The 18,895-nt window shown below is 33.0% G+C and overlaps 1 protein-coding gene across 2 annotated transcripts in view; it reads left to right on the forward strand.

The window, feature by feature from the left end:
- Positions 1-18,895, forward strand: part of MED13 (mediator complex subunit 13) — an 83,523-nt gene that overhangs the window by 21,472 nt on the left and 43,156 nt on the right. The window contains exons 4-9 of one of the 2 annotated variants that reach the window (XM_031468021.2): positions 1,833-1,978; positions 2,814-3,011; positions 4,566-4,760; positions 5,309-5,471; positions 5,670-5,780; positions 15,366-16,049. In XM_031468021.2, coding sequence (XP_031323881.1) covers positions 1,833-1,978; positions 2,814-3,011; positions 4,566-4,760; positions 5,309-5,471; positions 5,670-5,780; positions 15,366-16,049 — 1,497 coding nt within the window. The remainder of the gene's footprint in view (positions 1-1,832; positions 1,979-2,813; positions 3,012-4,565; positions 4,761-5,308; positions 5,472-5,669; positions 5,781-15,365; positions 16,050-18,895) is intronic. The other variant, XM_064494991.1, reaches the window with a different exon arrangement.

The following is an 18,895-nucleotide window of genomic DNA, read 5'->3' on the forward strand; positions in this document are numbered from 1 at the left end:
TGCTTAATATAGATAAGTGCTGTGTGCTTTGCCATAAGATACTTATTGAATAAAGGAATAATACTTGCCTTGGTGGCTTAGTGTATTGTGCATTTACATCTGAATGTAATGCTGAGTTTAATGCTGAGTTATTGTAATGTTTGTGTTTTGGAGGGGGTTGTTTGTTTTAAGCATTTGGAGTTAAGTTTGTGTTTGGTACTTTTTTTTGGTCTGTTTTGCAGTGTAGGTTCCTTACCACTGCTGGAAAGCAATAATAAAATCGAGTTTGCTTTAAATGGTCATTTGGAATGGTCTGTTTTTGGATGGACAGCTCCTTCTCCAAGTTACTAATTTACAGTCTTTTATCTTGACTTGGTGATTATTTTAGATTTACACAGTTGACCCTGGAAAAATAAGGGTTTGAACTGTATAAGTCCAATTATATGCAGATTTTTTTCAGTAGTAAATCCTGTAATACTACATGATCTGTGGTTGGTCAGATTTGCAGATTCAGAACCTTGAATATGAAGGGCAGACTAGGTGTGTTTTCCACTGTATGGGGAGAGTTGGTAGCCCTAGCCCTTGCGTTGTTGAAGGATCAACTGCACTCTCACACCAAAGCAAATGTCTATAGTCTTTGTAATTACTCAACGGATAGTTATCCTAATAGACTTAATAGTCTTTAATCAGAAGAAATAAGCTTAATTTATTTATTAAATAATGTAAATAATTTTCCTATTAAAAACTATTGTCCTCATTAATCATATCTCAATAAAGCTGGAACAAAAAAATATTGGATAGATGCAGTGTGGAATCTTGGATTGGATTCTGGAACAGAAAAGGGAGATAAGTGGAAAAATCTGGTGAATTAAGAAAGACAGGAGTTAGTTAATAGTAGTGTGCCAGTGTTAATTACTTGTTTGACAAATGTAGCATGGTTATGTACATTAGGGGAAGCTGGGAAAAGGGTATATGGAAACTCTTAACTATCATTGTAACTTTTCTTTAAATTCAAAATTATTCTGAAAGTAAGTTTGTTTTAAAGCAACAAAAGCTATTGGGGTGGGGAAAGATATAATCACTGATTAAATGTATAGAGTTCATAAATTTTAAAAATTAGAGAGTAATACAATTCAAGCAGTACAGGATAGTATTACAAATTTAGAAAGATTAAAGATCCCTGCTTAATTACTCTAGTCCTAGTCCCTGAAAGTAAATTTTCTGTCTGAATTTCATAAGATGTTCTGTTGTATATAACTTTGATTCTAGGATGCCTTCAATTGTAAGACTCATTAGTGGTTTAAAATAACTTTTCATTGGGGATGGGGGAGACCGGTACTTAAATGCTTGACTAATTGTATTCAGCCCAATTTCAGAAATAATAAAATGAGAAAATATATTTGTATTTAATTTTTTATAGAGAGGGGAAAATAAATGATAAAAATTAGGTCATCTTTAATTCTGTTGTACACCTAGACTTTTTTGATCAAAGAAACCCTTTTTCCCTTTAAAAAATAGTACTTTTGTTAGCCTACCTTTTGCGTTAAACCCACTCCCCCGCCTTTGTTTATTTTGGTGGCTATGTTATAATTGTATGTGTGGGTGTACCTAACTTGTTTAACTGGTTCCTCTATTTGCAGCTTTTTCTATTGTAAACAGTGCTGTGAAGAACATTTAGTATAGTTAAATCTTTGCTCACATCTGTTTTTTTTCCTTTAGATGATGAAGTAGAGTTTCTAGGTTAAAGAAAATGTGCATTTTTGTAGTATAACTTTGTAAAAAAGAAAAGCAAATTAACTTTTTTTTTTTGGCTATAAATCATTACTAAAATACAACTTTTTCTTCTTTATTAGTGAACACTTGTCCTGCTCTTTCACCTTTTTCTTGCATGGAGACAGCAATGTTTGTACCAGTGTGGAAATTAACCAACATCAACCTGTATACCTTCTTAGTGAAGAGCATATCACCCTTGCTCAACAATCTAATAGCCCATTTCAAGGTAGATTATTTTATTGGCTTAGTTATTTAATCTTTTATTGTTGCTTCAATAAAATTCTTAGTGAAATTGGTAGTTTTATATTTTGACATTAATGAGATTTCCTCCTGATCTTTAGCCTAATGATGATTCTAATGTAGTTACTTCTCTGCCCTTAGAGTAGTAAGTTCATGAAATAAGTTTTTTAATACAAATAGTATTTTTAAAAATTCTGGTGGATGAATATTAGCATATTTTAAAGTGTTATTTTAAATAGTCTTTAGCTGATATTCATGTCTGTTTTCAGGGTCATCTTGTTGCATAAGCCATTTTTAACATAGGTACACAGGGACTGTTGATTTAATTCATACCATGAAAGTGGTTGAACTCGAGAGGAAACATTTTGTAAGACTGCTGATTTGTTTTTAGGGACTGGCAGTGTATTCTTGTTTTAATTCTGAGCCTGGTAAGTGCTCTTTAAAAATTTACATGGTAGTATATAATAAGTACTTAGATTTTTATATATACATTTTTTTTCCCTCAAACTGCTTTTCCTTAGCAGAAACTCAAGAGAAATTGAAGGATATACAAATATTCCCAGTTTCTGTTAAAATTCTTTTCATCTGAGATTTGGGGGTAGACAAAATTTTAAGTTTTTATAATAAACTCAGTGTTGTACTTTATCTTCACAGTTAGAAAGTATAATAAATAAATAGATTTTCTCTGGAATTGATTATTACGAGTTTCCTTTTCTTCCTTTTTTTTTGAATTGTGTAATTACTTGCCACACTGTTCAGTGTGATCTTATTTGGGATGACAGTCTTCAGTTACTTACTTGATATCTGTTTTGGGTTTCTAGTTATCTTAAGCCCATTTGGACTAAATGGCACTCTCACAGGACAGGCATTCAAGATGTCTGATTCAGCTACAAAAAAATTGATTGGTGAATGGAAACAATTCTATCCTATCTCATCTTGTTTGAAGGAGATGTCTGAAGAAAAGCAGGAAGATATGGATTGGGAAGATGACTCTCTAGCTGCTGTAGAAGTTCTTGTTGGTAGGGATTCTGAGCTTTAATCCTAAGCGGAAAATGTGACTGTATATTATTTGTTAGACTTTGCTGAATAATTAAAAACTCCTATATCTTAGTGGCTTTTAACAACAAACATTTATTTTTTTCCTTACTTCCTACTTACATTACATAAGAGCTGCAGTTTGGTTGTGGTTTGGCTCCTTGTATCTTCTCGTTCTGCAACCTAGGTCCAAGGAGTACGCAGTATCTGGGATATGCTCTTCTGACAGGAACCAAGTCTAACCATGTAGGTGTATTTAAAGTTTCTGCTAGGATATGATGTATGTTGCATCTGCTTACACTCCGTTAGGCAAAGCCAGTGACATGGCCAAGCCAAAGTCATTGGAGCAGGAAACTATATTTCACCTAGAGGGAAGCATGCTAAAGGTGGGATGAAAATAAATTGTGAATGAATAATATTTGGAGGCTGGAAATTTGGCAACCTGTTTTAAGCAATATTTTAACATTTGGCAAAACTGCCGCCTCTTATAACTTAAAAAGGCAGAAAATGTACCTAAAGAACTTGCGGCTTTGATTTGCTCTGCCCAGGTCAACTCTATTCAGGTTGGCTGTAATATATATGTCTTCTTATTCAGGGACCTGGGTTATCAAGGTAAACTATATTTGAGACATGCTAATCTCAAGGTAGAGGACATAAGTAGAAGAAGCTGCACTGATGCTGCAAGTACATTTGAAGTTTCTGTTGGAATGTGGCATCTATAACATGTATTTACATTCCAGAGCAAGTTGCATAGCCTAACAATGAGGTGAAGATGTATACTCTGCATTAGAGAGACATGGGAGGTATGGGGGATGTATGATTGAGCAGATAATTGGGATTAGAATTTGCAACAGTGCATTTAATGGGTCATATGGTAAATGTTATAAATGAGGATTATTACCTTGTTTGTTTTTTTCTTAATAAAAGGAATACATTCAATTTCAGTAAATACATTATTACCAGAGTAGTTGTGTGAAAAACAGAAACAAAACACAAATATATATTAGGCTTTTGGGGGGGAGGGGTAATTAGATTTGTTGTTTGTTTATTAAGTGGAGGTAGTGGGGATTGAACCCAGGACCCCATGCATGCTAAGCATGTACTCTACCACTGAGCTGTACCCTCCCCCATTAGACTTTTAAAATAGGGACATACAAAGAAGAAACCAGAAAATGGTTCATAATTCTAGTCCCAATTACCTTTGTTAAAGTTTTAAAATAAATTTGGTCAAATTTGCAAATTTTTTTTTAAGTAATACACATTCATGGTTAGAAAATCAAAAAATGAAAAGAGAAAGCTGCTTTCTTCTAAGTCTTTGTCACTAAAGGTAACCACTACTAGCATCTTGTGGCTTCTTCTAGAAAAACCTTATGCCAGAAAGAGTGTATATTTATAAAAATACATTAAATATATTTTTATTTCAACAAATGTGATCGTATTATGTCTACTTTTCCATTATTGCACTTCTAAATCAAACTAATTCCACTACAGTCACAGTGGTAATTGATTTTCCTGTCCATTTTTTTTTTTCCTTTCAGCTGGTGTCCGAATGATCTACCCAGCATGCTTTGTTCTAGTCCCTCAGTCAGACATTCCTACTCCTAGCTCTGTGGGATCCTCTCACTGTTCAGCTTCTTGCTTGGGTGTCCATCAAGTGCCTGCTTCCACAAGAGATCCTGCTATGTCTTCGGTTACTCTTACACCACCTACATCTCCTGAGGAAGTCCAGACAGGTATTGTACTGATTTGCTTCATTTGCTCTAGTGATATGTCTTATTTTAAATATAGTAAATGCTTAAAAATAATTATTTTGAAATAATTTCAAACTTAACTAAGTTTGCATATAGAGTAAAAAGAGCTCTTCTCATTCAGATTCCTAAACTGTTAACATTTGCTCCGTCATCCTCTTGTATGCATTAATTCCTTGTCACTGATATTTTTCTGAACTGTTTGAGAACAGGCTGCAAACATGATGCCCCATCACCCTTAAGTACTCTGTTATTTCCCAAAATTAAGGACACTCTTCCAAATGGCTGTGTAATCCTTCAAGTCAGAAATCAACAATGATAAAATGCTACCATGTAATCCACATCCTTTGTTCAGATTCTTTTTGCTTTCTGTATTTTAAGTAAAGTTACATGGTTTTTTGCCTTAAAATATAAGTAAGGTTAGCCACATAGTTGGAGCAAGTTCTATCAGAAATTAAAACAACAGAAAAACCAAATAATGTTACTTTAAACCTACCTTTATTCTTCTACAGCCTATTCTTTTTTGCTTTCAGTTGATCCTCAGTCTGCCCAGAAGTGGATCAAATTTTCTGCGGTATCTGATGGTTTCAACTCTGATAGTACTAGCCACCATGGTGGGAAAATACCCAGGAAATTAGCAAATCATGTGGTGGATAGAGTTTGGCAAGAATGCAATATGAACAGAGCACAGAACAAGTATGTATTTTCATTTTCAAGTTTAAAAATTGCATGTTGCTTAGTTACTTTTAAATAAGAGACACTTAAAGTATTTTAACAGTCATTCATAGGACTCTCATTCAGAAAATCGATTTTCAAAAATTCAGTGTTAATGCTTAATTCAGGGTTGCAGAAAATTCTATGAATTCTAAAGAATTTTATGATTTCAAATCTTAGGAGAAAGTATTCGGCTTCATCAGGTGGTCTGTGTGAAGAAGAGATAGCTGATAAAGTAGCTTCCTGGGATTTTGTTGAAGCCACACAGAGAACAAATTGCAGCTGTTTGAGGTAGAATTTTTTTTTTCCAGTTGATCGGTGTCTGTATGTATGTGTGTGATAGTTTCTTATGCTGTTGCATACTTATGTCCCGCTTTGTTTGAGGTAACTTATATAAGCACAGTGTGTTAGGATTTTTTTCAAAAGAAAAAAATTTGAGGGAAACAAAATTTCAGTAATTTTTGAGCTTATTACAGAAGTACATATAAATGTGTGTCATAAGGTCTTACATTGTCACCAGACCTGGACTGTGAAAGCCTGGTTTCACAGTCAAATAAACGAATTTAATGCTGAATTATGGTATATATGGCATCTATAAGGTAAGAGGAACACAAGTCTCTTGAGAAGAGTGTTCATAAATGGCCCTGTGCCTTAGAAATTTCTCCCAAATGTTCTCATAAAAAAGATGATATATGATATACTAGATAAAATTTTTCACAATCTTTTTTATAGTAAATACAGTATTGGGGTTTGTGTAGCAGTTTCTTATATCCCCTTGTGTGAGCTGTAGGTGAAATGCTGAAATAAGATTCAGAAAATAAGATTGTATACTGTAAAAATACAAACTTTCTAATAGATTATTGGTTGAAAGATTTGTAGAAGACTGGATGTACTTAGAATTATTTAGGCAATGGTATTTATTTTATATATTAGGGACTTTGATGAAATTTAATTATCAGAGGCATGAAGATTATTTTGCCTAGAGTTTATTATTTTATTCTACAGATTAAAGGTAGATCTTATGCTTTTGCACTCAAATAAATAATGGTATTGATGTCCCTAACTAGGACTTGTGAAAGAACAGTTGACCACCCCTTCTTGGCATGTGTATGAGCCAAAGGAATGGAGTGCCTGCAGGTTAGGACCAAGGTTTTTCTTACATTAGCTCTGATTGATTAGCTACAGTGACAGATGCTCAAGTGTTCTAATGTGTTTTTGCACAGATTAAATGTTCTTACATAGATTATTTGGATGAAAGACTATACAGTTTTTAAAAGTCTGGCAACTTTGTTGAAAACTTGCCTCTGTTGTTGATAGATTGGAATAAGAATATGGATAGATTAACTTCTGTTTAACAATTTAAAATAATTAAAAACCACACTCACCTAGGAAGAAAAAAGAACCAACTTCGTCTTAAAATGCTGGCCTCCATGACGTTATTTGCCTGAGACCAGGGGCTGGCAAACTGTGATCTGTTGGCCAAATTTGGCTCACATCCTGTTTTGTATGGCCTGTAAGCTGAAATGATTTTTACATTTTTATATAGTTGAAAAGAGAATATTTTGTGAAAATTATGTGAAATTGAAATTTTAGTGTCCATAAATAAGAATGTATTGAGACAGAGCCACATCTGTTCATATATGTGTGAACTGTGGCAGCTTCCACAGAGCTGAGCAGTTGCAGGACAGACTGTGTGGCCCCGGAGCCGGAAATATTTACCTACTGGTTCTTTTCAGAAAAAATTTACCAGTGCCTGGTCTAAGACCAATAGAATGCATTAAGGAAATCAGGCTTTTCTTTCCCTGTATTGGCATTTTTATCAAGCAGCTCTTCTTTTATAGTTCCTGACTTGGACTTTTGCTTTATTCTTTTTGAAAGATTGGATTTTAAGTCTATTTGTCTAAAATAGTTTAGAGGAAGACAGAATGCATGTTGGTAAACATAAGTTTAAGTTTAAATTCTTGGTCTCTAAGATGAACTTTTATTTTTAAAAACGTATTTTCTTACGTATTTCCAGAAATTCCTCCTAGGCATATAGAGGCTTGATAATAATGAAATTTCTTTTTGTCTATACGTTTGACTTACTTTGGTAAATTTACCCCTCTAGTAAACACAGTATTTCTAATCATTTACCTTTTTTGCTGTTGCATCTTGTACTTTAGGTTCCCCCTCTTCTCCACTCCAAAATCTGGTTCTCGTCTTTAGCTCTTAAGTAAGGCTTGAAACAGACTTGGAACCACCATATGTGTGTATCTTCCCCTGCCATAGAGTACGGGAGGTTGGACATCCATAGATGACTGACTATCCTAGTCAGCCAGTTTGTTCTCACATCTATCCCTGCCTTTTCCCTGCTCTGTTCTATATTGCAGGGAATTATATTTCCTATGCTCCCTTGCTTTCCACATGTGTTTGTTGGGGTTTTTTCCCCCAGTTTTATTGAGATATAGTTGACAAATAATATTGTGTGATTTTAAAGGTATACAATGTGATGATTTGATTAGTCCCACTTGCTTTTTGGTGTTGGCTAATTGGAGGCACTAACAGAAGATTGGTTGATGAGATGAGGGAAGAAGCCTGTGTATTTCCCCACCCCTTTTTTGAGCCAACTCTAGCAGCAACTTTATGTCCCTTGAACATCCCCTTCTTCCATGGTCCCACTTACCACTGGGCAGGTCCTGCTATGATTCTAATACCATCCCAAGCTTCTGTGATCTGGTGAGACTACATCTTACTACTTTTCAGTCATAGAAGTGGTAGACAATCTCTACTATTACTACTCCCTGCGTTACCTCATTTTCCTGTGGTGTTTGTTTTTTTTGTTTTGTTTTGTTTTTTGTTGTTTTTTTTTTGTTTGTTTTTGGGGTTTTTTGGTAAAAATTCTCTACAATAAATTCAGTCTATGTGAAAGATAGGACTGGACCTTCACTGATATGTTGGCTTCTCTTAGAAAATGATTTGGGAAAAAAAAAATTACATCGTTATATAAGCAGTTTGTATGAGTATATGTGATTTTTTAAATATTTAAAGAAATAATTTTAAGAAATTTATATTACAAATAGAACTGAAGGTTCCCCTTGACTACTCTTTCTTTGTAGATCCTACTGCCTCTCCCTAGAAGTGATTACTTACCAATTATGTATTATACTTCCATGATTTTTCTGTGATTTTGTGTGTATGTGTTTTTCCTCCCAGCGCATAAATATAATACTGATGTATTTGGCACTTTTTTGCTCCACTTTTTTCCCATTCTAGTTGCTTGTGGATTTGCCTTATTGTTCAAAAAAAAAAAAAAAACAAAACTTCTTGGTATTCTACTGAATGGAAGTACCATAGATAATCATTCTGAGTTTGAAGGACGATAAGTTGTTTTCAGAGATTCTTTATTTGTGTTTACTTTTTAAAAAATAATACTTTTAAAACTATCAATTATTTGTTAGTTTTTTTTTTTTTTTTAACACTATGGTAGAAGATGTTTTAGCCTCAGGATACATTAGTGAATAAGACTCCTGCTATTATGAAGCCTAAATTCTAAGGGGAGTGGGGCAGATAATTAATTCATTTTCAAAAAGAATTCTTAATCCTTTAAAAATTTAAGAGTGATAAATCCAAAGAAGAAAATAAAATGATAGAGTTGTGGGCAAGCGGGCTATTTAAATAAATACTTTTCTTGTGACTTCAAAAAGATTCTACCAGTTTTACTCCCACTTATTGCATATAAGAATGTTGGTTTTCCTTGTGCTTTCACTGATCTGAGAACTGTCGTTAAAATTATAATTATTATTTTTGCCATTACAATAAGTGAAAAGCATAAAATTGTTTTAATTGGCATTTTTCAGTTACTAGTGAGGTTAAAAATTATGCTTTTGTGGATATTAGGCTTTAGTCTGGTGGAATGTTCATAAGAAAATTAGCACGTAGGAAGCTGGATAAATAGAAAGCAATACAGTAAGTTTCACTTAATATAATATACTAAATATATGTATTGTATAAATACAATAAATTTAACCCTAAAATACTAGGAACTTCAGTCAATAGGAAAAATTAAATAAAGTATAATAAAATAAAAGAATCACTGTTAGATTGTACTTTCAGGACAAACTTCTTTTTTAGAAAGATTCCCCAACTTGGTTGACTTCTAGTATGAAATTCAGTTCTCTCTAAAGAAGATTAACTTTTAGAAAAAGTTCTAGATAGAAGAAAGGAAATGTTATCAAGGTTTTGGAGAGCCACTGTTACTAGTATATAGCCCAAATTAATAGTTTCTTGGCTAGAGAAGGGTAAAGAAATGTATGGCTGTTTACTTTTCATATCCCTTGTATACTTGGAGTATAACCAAATAGTTCACCTTAGATTATTGGAGATCCTCTCTCTCCTTAGTGCCTTGTATGACTTGATGAATTCTTAAACTTTTGGTCTCAGGATTTATTTCACACTCTTAAAAATTATAAAGGATCCAAAGTGCTTTTATTTGTGTGTGTTATGTCTGTTTATATCATTTTTAAAGAAACTTTAAAGCACTGCTTAATTTATTAAAAAATTACAGTAAACCCAGTACATACTAAAATGAATAAAAACTCTTCTATAAAAATCAACTCTGTTTTCAAAGCAAAAAAAAAAAAAGGAAGAGTGCATTGTTTTACAGTTTTGCGTAGATTCTTCATTATTAATCTTAACAGAAGATAGCTGGATTCTCATTTGCTTCTGCATTCAGTCTTTTGTTTTATATTGTCTTGGTTGAAGTATGTGAAAGAAAATCTAGCCTCACATAGCTGTGTAGTTGGGAAGAGGAAGAGTATTTTAATACTCTCTTCAGATAAAATCTGGATATTCTTGGCTAGTAAACCAAAATTTGACAAGTGGTAGTTTCTTAAAGATTAGTCAGTATGGAATCTGAAACCATATTGATGACATTCTTGTACTCCACTAATAACTAAATGGATCTTTTATTTAGGTGTGATTTTGTAATATCATGCATTGATCATTTGGAAAATATCAGTTCACTTGAGTTAATGCATTTCTTCTGAATGTTGGCATATTTTGTTATATTAGTATCCAAAAATTGCATTTATTAATGTCACCAGTAATCTTATCGGAAAAATTGTTTAAATATTGGAAAGCTGTCAAGCTCACTGTGGCAGATAACAATTTTCCAAATTCTAAATGATGTTTTAAAAGCTCAAATGTTATCATTTGTTTTTCCTTAAAATGATAAACTCACCTTGGTTATTTTTGAGAACTACATAATCATGTCTGCCAAATAACCAAATCTGGATAACCATGGTTCATTTGTCAGCCTTTTTGTTTTTTTAAAATAAAAATGATACTACATTTTTATGAGAAAAGTAGCTAGTTCAGCTTATAACTTAAACAATTATATAGGTACTTTTTCTCAAAATTGTACTTTGACATATAGCAGAAATGCTTTCTGTGTACTTCCTATTTGTATAGAATATGCAAAAGCTGTGTATGTAAGAATTAAGATTTAATACAATTTTATTAAATTTAATCATTTTTACTGTCTTCACGAAGGACATTCTTAAGAGAAACCGGCTTAAAAAGAACTGAGTGTACAGTGGTTAAAGAAAACAGAAAACAATGGCTACTCCTACTAATAGTACCGATTCATGTTTGGTTGCCAGCAGTTTTACTGCTCATTGCTTTGCACCATCATTGTACATATCATTGTAATGAAAAAGGCAAATAATGTCTTGGTGCTGTTGTGAAAATGGTTTTGAGCCTTGTAAAACCCCTGAAAGGGTCCATGGACCATACTTTGAAAAGACACACAAATATTTGAATAATTAATAAATGAATGGTAATGTCATGGCATCTACTTACTGCTACCTTCTTACTCTGTTTTCTTTTTTCTGTTTTTTCCTTTGCTTTCCTTTCTTTTTCCTGCTGTTATTTTGACTGTTCTCCTTTTCCCCCCTTTCTACAGCTGGCTTAGAAGTTAGGTATTCTATTTTAATTCTTTTGTTAATTGAATTAAATATTTATTTTGCTTGCTTTCCTTAAAGTCTCAAGTTAATCAGTGTCTCTGTTCTCATTAAGAACCTTGGAACACATTAATCTTGCTCCAGTTACCTTCTATGTTATTTTTAGCATTTCAATTCTACGTTATTCTGTTATGAAATACTTCAAATATGCACAAAAGTAAGAGAATTGGACAGTGAACTCCTGTATATCAACCATCCATATTCACTTACTACCTTTGCTTCATCTAGACCTCTTACTGAAGATTTTTTTTTAATTTAAAATATTTTATTATACTTGATTTATCTAAAATAATTGTTTTGACATACAATCAATATGAAACATTAACGAGATAGTTGGCATTCTTTGATAACATGTCTTTAAAAACTGGTGTATATTTTACACTTGTAGCACAACTTTGATTGACTCTCCACATTTTCAGTGCCTAGTAATGTGATGTTGGATACCATTGTTGGACAGCACAGCTTTAGAAACAGAGTTTGAAGTAGGGCTAATGTCTGGATGATATACAAAAGGCAAGTTTCTTTTCAACATAAATTATATTCTAACAGCTAGAGCTGTTGGACAATGGCATGCATTTCCTCATAAAATAATGCAATCCTTGTCATTGGAAATATTCAGAGAGGGGATGGTCAGAGAATGGATTATTCCTGTATTGGGTAAGACCTGCTGTTTGTTTTTTTAATGGCCAATAACATTTATTAAATTTTTTAAAAAGCTGTTTAATAATTTCAAATCATGCCCACGAATATAAAACTAAAAATTACAAGTTCTGCCTCTTATGTGTATGTAGATCTGCCTCCCTGCCTTCTTTCTACAAATGGAATCAGGCTATATATACTGTTCTGTAAGTTGCATTTTTTAATAAACAGTTATCCTGAGTACCTACACAATAGAAGGAGCAATATTTCCTTGATATCATCTGATACCCCTACAGATTTGTTTCAGAAGTTGGTTTGTTGACTAGGATTCAAACAAGGAGTATACATTTCATTCTTAAGTCTTCCAGGTCTCTCTCTTAATCTCCTTCCCTCTTTTATGACATTGACCTGGTCGGAGAAACTAGGTCAGTTATCCTATAGAATGTCCCACCTTCTGGATTTCTCAGTTTGTCATGTATGGTAACTTGTTCTTTTAGTGTCATTTAGCTCCTTTTATCCCTTACATTTCGGTAAGTGGAAAGTAGTTCTCAAACCGTGCTATCCAATACTAGCTATGTGAGCAACCACTAGTGGCAATTTAAATTTAAAGTAGATTGATTTGAATAAAATTAAAACCTCAGTCCTTAAGTTACACTAGCCACATTTCAAGGCCTCAGTATCCACATTTAGAACATTTCCAGAAGTGAGATTTAGTTGACGGATAGCACAGGGAAATATGTACAAGATCTTGTGGTAGCTCACAGTGAAAAAAATATGACAGTGACATGTATGTTCATGTATAACTGAAAAATTGTGCTTTACACTGGAATTTGACACGACATTGTAAAATGACTATAACTCAATAAAAAAAAGTTTAAGTGAATAAAAATAAAAATTAGAAACACCTGAATGTGCAGCAATAGGGGAATGTGCAGAGAGTCTAAAACACCTATTTTTGAATATTATGCAGGCATTATAAATATTTATGGCAAATTTTAGTAACTTTGAAATTTTTTATAATAAACTTTTTTAAGCAAGTTACAGATTTATATAATCAATTCTGAGAAAAACATATGTAGAAGAGAAAATTATGGAAATAAATACACCAAAATGTCAAAAATAAAATAATAAAAGGGAAAAAAAAGAAAAAGAAAGAGGGAGGTCTATGAGTAAAGAAAAGTTGCTAGAGAGGAACAACTATTATTTTAAAGAAAAATGACTCTAGGGCAGTAATGGTAGCCATCATAGGAACATTGAAGGCTAACAAAAAATAGCAATGGGAATTTTGAAAAAAAAAAAAACAACAATCCTGGCAGCAAAAACATAGATTAATTGTTATGTCGCTTCAACCTCTTAGTTCAGTGATGAAAAAAAAAAAAAAAGAACATTTCCATCATCACAGAGAGTTCTGCCGGACACTACTGATCCTAGAGGTTGTCTAGATTCACGTTTAGGATTTTTGGTGAGAATACTTCATAGGCAGTGCTATGTTGCTTTGTATTGTGTCACACAGAAGAGACACATACCTTGTTATCCCACTTTTAATAACATTAAGATTGAGCAGGTGGTGATGAGCTTGATACCCTTGTTGTAAAGTTTCTAATTATGTTTACTCTAAGTAAAGACAGTTTTTCTTCTATTGAACTCTCTAATCTTGCTCTCTTTTTTTTCTCTTGATTTACTGCATTGTTTAAAACTTTTAGTAAAATTGTTAAGTAGAAATGCTGAGAGTTACTGTTCTTACTTTGTTCCTAGTCTTAAGGAAAAATGACTTAGTCTTTCATCATTAAGTATATTAGTTGTAGTTTTTCTTAGATGTCCTTTATCAGATTAAGTTCTAATCCTTGCTTGCTGAGTCTTTTTATACAGATAGATGTTTTGTCATGTTTTTCTGTGTTTACTGAGATAATCATATGATCTTCTCTTTTATTCTGTTAATGTGATGAATAATAGATTTTTTTCCTGTGAATGTTTTACCTTACATCTTTGGGACAAATCCCATTTGGTTATGATATATTCCCATTTTATATATTACTGGATTGCTTACATTTTGTTAATGATTTACATTTGTGTTCTTAAGGAATATTGTTCTGTGATTTCCTTTTCTTACGATGTCTTTGATTTTGGTGTCAGGGTAATGATAGATTTCTCCTGTGTCTTTTTGACGTAACTGCAGTTTTCTTTGATAACTTACATACTTTTTCCCCTCATGTACAAAAAGATGTCCAAGGCTCTGTACAAAAGGGTTTCTCAGCATGTTCCCTCAGTAGAGAATGTTCTTTGAAGAAGTGCCTGCCACTGCTTTTTAGTACTCTCAGGTTACCTCTGATATGACAAAAGCATTAATAAAAAAAATTTAAAAAGAGAACTAAAAAAAAAAAAATTAATGAATACTGAATGCTTTAACCCCAAATACCTCCACATTTTCCCCCCTATTTTTTTAATTAAAAAATTTTTTATATACAACAGTATCAGTTGAATTTGGAAATCTGAAAGTGCACAATGCTTTACTACACTGAAAGAAATCTTATACTGAACAAAATGATAAGATTTTTAGGTATATAGTTTTAAGTTCTTCAGTTTAGAGTTGTTTCACATCATGAGGAAAAATTTGAGGCTTTCCTTTTTTTTTTCCTTTTCTTTTCTTTTCTTTTCCTGTCAGCTTATTCTTTCTGTAATGTAAGCCTTGGGAGAAGGAAGGTAGGTATGCTATGGGACCCATCAATCAGTCAGTCACAGAGCTATCCACACTGATCTAACATCAGTCTAGCTGATCTAACTTCTTTCAATCCAGTGAAATAAGTTTTCTTATTGTAGGATTGTAGATGACTGAGCTCAATCTGTTGACACTGATTTATAGTAATAACTAATGGTGAAATATCAAGATATATTCATAAATGAATAAATTTTATACCACTTTATACCTTTTTATCTTAAAATAACTAGAATCTTATCTCTATTCAGATAGTAAAATATTTAGATTATGTAAGGCAAATCATCTTTGGCTGTCTCATCACATATTAAATGAGCATGAGAGAATTGGTTTATGAATCTGCATGCTCTTAGTTTTAGGTCAGTGAACAAAGTGGGTTTTTTTCCACATATATTCAAAAAATTTTACTCTTAGGATTGTACATGAAAAACAAGTGCTATCTGAAATGTCTTAATAGTGTTAACTTGTATAATATAATAGTTATAGTAGTTTTACTATAAATAAACCTTTCTTTTAACTTTTCAGGCACAAAAATCTCAAACCAAGAAATCCTGGACAACAAGGACAGGCACCATCTTTAAGTCAGCAACAGCAAGTACTTGCTAAGCACAAGACCAATGAAAAGCAAGAAAAGAGTGAAAAACCACAGAAACGCCCCTTGACTCCTTTTCACCACCGTATATCTATTAGTGATGATGTTGGCATGGACACGGATTCAGCCAGCCAAAGACTTGTAATGTCTGCTCCAGACAGTCAAGTGAGATTTTCAAACATCCGAACTAATGATGTAGCAAAGACTCCTCAGATGCATGGCACTGAAATGGCAAATTCACCTCAACCACCCCCACTTAGTCCTCACCCATGTGATGTGGTTGATGAAGGAGTAACTAAAACACCTTCAACTCCTCAAAGTCAACATTTTTATCAAATGCCAACACCGGATCCCTTGGTTCCTTCTAAACCAGTTGAAGATAGGATAGACAGTTTATCCCAGTCTTTCCCAGCTCAATTCCAGGAAGCTGTAGAACCTACAGTATATGTTGGTACAGCAGTAAACTTGGAAGAAGATGAAGCTAATATAGCCTGGAAGTATTACAAGGTCCCAAAGAAAAAAGATGTAGAATTTTTACCACCTCAACTTCCAAGTGATAAATTCAAGGATGATCCAGTTGGACCTTTTGGACAGGAAAGTGTAACATCAGTTACAGAGTATGTATTTTTTTAATAGTCACTATTATAATATAAGGGTGGAAATGATGTAAGTTCTTAATACTAGGACTCCAGAATTGGTTTCAGGGTAGGATTTACGATAATAAATCCTTTGAGTATTAGTTTTGTATAATTTCTTTACTGTGTTTTTTCCTCAGGGAACTTCTTTATTATGAAATATGTTAGTCACAAAAAAGTGGAGAAAATAACATTTATCCATCTACCAACTTAAAGATTTGTCCACCAACAAACTTAAGGATTTTACATACAATTAGAACTCCTGTGTACTATTTTTCTTCCTCCACATTTCTTCCACTGTCCTGAATTTGGAATTTAACATTTCTACACATGTTTTTATACATGTAACTCTAGTTAAATTTTTTAATTTGCTCTCTAGTATTTCTTTGTTATGAATATGCCATAATTTATCTACTTTCTAGATATGGACATGTTGGCTATTTTTGATTTTTCACAAAGAATGTAGCAGTGAACTGTGTATCCATTTCCTTGTGCTCTTATGCAAGAATTCCTCTGAAAATGAAATTGCTGGGCATATGGGTATGTCCATATTCAACATTAAGAGTTGTTGCCAAGTTACTGTACCAGTTTACACCTTCATCTCATCAACCATCAGATAAGAAAATGACTGTCACTCTACATTTTCCTCAGTACTTCGTATAGTAAGACCTAATTTGGCTAATCTGCTGCATGCAGAATGGCATCTTACTGTCTTAATACATGATTTCCAGATTCCTAGTAAGGTTAAACATCATTAAAAAGGTTTATTGGGCATTTAGATTTCCTCTTCTGTGGATTGCCTGTATATCATATTTTTAGTGTATTTTCTTTTTTTTCCTGATTTATTTTTTGTATATTCTGGCTATTAATCTTCTGTTTAGAGATACCTTCCTCCATTCTTTGTCCACATTGTGTATGATATACTTTAAGCAGAAGTAGGTTTTTTTCAGGTCTCCCTTTACTTTGTATGTTCTGAATATGTTTATAGTCTGTCCCATAAGCTTTTTGCATTTTTATCTAGAGATTTTTTTTAAGGTGAAAAATCAACCAACAAAATGCCATTCTATTCATTAAAACTATCTACCTATTTATCAATGCAAAGCCAAGTAGTGTGCAAAGATTACATTTGCTTCTCTATCAGTCCATTGTCATTGAAAGCTAAAGGGCTTAGAATTTTGAAATTTCACAAGAATATGTGTATATATAGTGGTCTTTCATTATGTCCTTGTACTGGGCATTTGAGGAGGACTGGTTTAATTTGAAGTCTTTTTTTTTTTTTTTTTTGTCCTGTCACTGAGAAATTTCTCTTTTTCTTGGCTAATATCTCCATTTTTCCCTATTCTCTGAGGAACCTCTGTAATTTAGATGTTGAAATTCTATATTTTCTCTAATTTTCCATCTTTTTTTCCTGAGGGGATTCCTTAGCTTTCTTTTAGCTCTTTTCTTATAGTCTTAATATTTCTTGCTCATTTAAAAAAAAATTCTAAACTACTTTTTCTAATAACACTCCCTTGTTTAATGTCCTGGAATTTTTTTCCTTTGGAATTACTTTATTTTGATCTTTCGCTTTACTGTACTGCTTCTCACCACATTTCTTATTACTATTTTATCTTACACGTTTTAGAATGAGAAATAGAGGAGCTGACTGGAGATTTTGTGTATAAAGGCAGAGTGTTGGTTGGCAGGTCATACTCATTTGATAAATATTTTAGTATGAACTGTGTATCAGTTGCAGTCATTCTGCTTTATGGTAATGAAGTAGGGGATCTTTCGAGAGGGAAGTCCTTGTAGTTAAAATTCCAGGATGAAAAGGATGCCAGATCTTGCATATTCACATAGGTTTTTTTTCTTAGAAAAGGAACCCTTTCTGTTCCTCTGTTTTCAACTTTTTTTCCTTTCTGTCTAGAGATATAAGTCCAGATTTTCTCTGGTTTTAGGCAGTTTGACTCTTTAGTTGTTTATATAGTTTGCCTTTAGCTCCCTCTTGCATATTCTAAGCCATGAGCTTACTACTCTGCTGTGTTTCGTTCATTTTGAGCTTCCCTGAGACTAAATAAAATTCCTGATCCATGTATAGCCTCTCTCTCATTTTTCCTGCTGTTGGAAATTTATTTTCTTTTAAATTCCTTGATTATCATTTTAGTAGGCAAACCTGTGTGCTTCATCTAGCACTTTGAATCTTAGAAATATTCTACTGTGGATTTTTTGAAAATTAAAATTAAGCTGAATTTGAAATTGAGGGACTTCAGGATATCCTTATGCTCATGGAAGAAATGGATCTCTTGAAAACAAATGATGTCTTGGAAATAACTCTTAAAAGATCTTAACCTTATCTGTGCTGGCTGTAATATAAAAACCTAATCTAGCTTCAGCTCTTGCCTAAACTACTGTTGGTCTCCTTGTTTCTGTACTTCTCTTCATATGTTCTCTATACAGTAATCAGAATAATCATTGTAAGTTAAATAGTATGTTACTCATTTGCTTAAAACTCTTCAGTAGTTTCCTTCCCTTTACCTTTAGAATGAAATCCAAACTCTTTTCCTCGTCTGTGAGATTGTACAGTCTCCTGCTACCTAGTTCTTGACTCTTGTTTGTTACTTTCTGATTTGCTTCCTGATTTAACCACACCAGCTTTCTTGCTGTTCCTTCAAAAAGCTTAGATCATTTCTCATGGCCTTTAGAATTGCGTTACAGATAGGAGGAACAGCTCACCCTGTATCAATCAGTCAAACTCAAAAGTTACCTTCTCAGAAGGTATTTCCGTGCTGATTCTTCCTATGTCCTGTGCACTGCTTTCATTTTCTCCCTGTAAAAAAAAAAATATATAT

Source organism: Camelus dromedarius, chromosome 16 (assembly GCF_036321535.1).
Source record: "Camelus dromedarius isolate mCamDro1 chromosome 16, mCamDro1.pat, whole genome shotgun sequence".
NCBI classification, from domain to species: Eukaryota; Metazoa; Chordata; class Mammalia; order Artiodactyla; family Camelidae; genus Camelus; species Camelus dromedarius.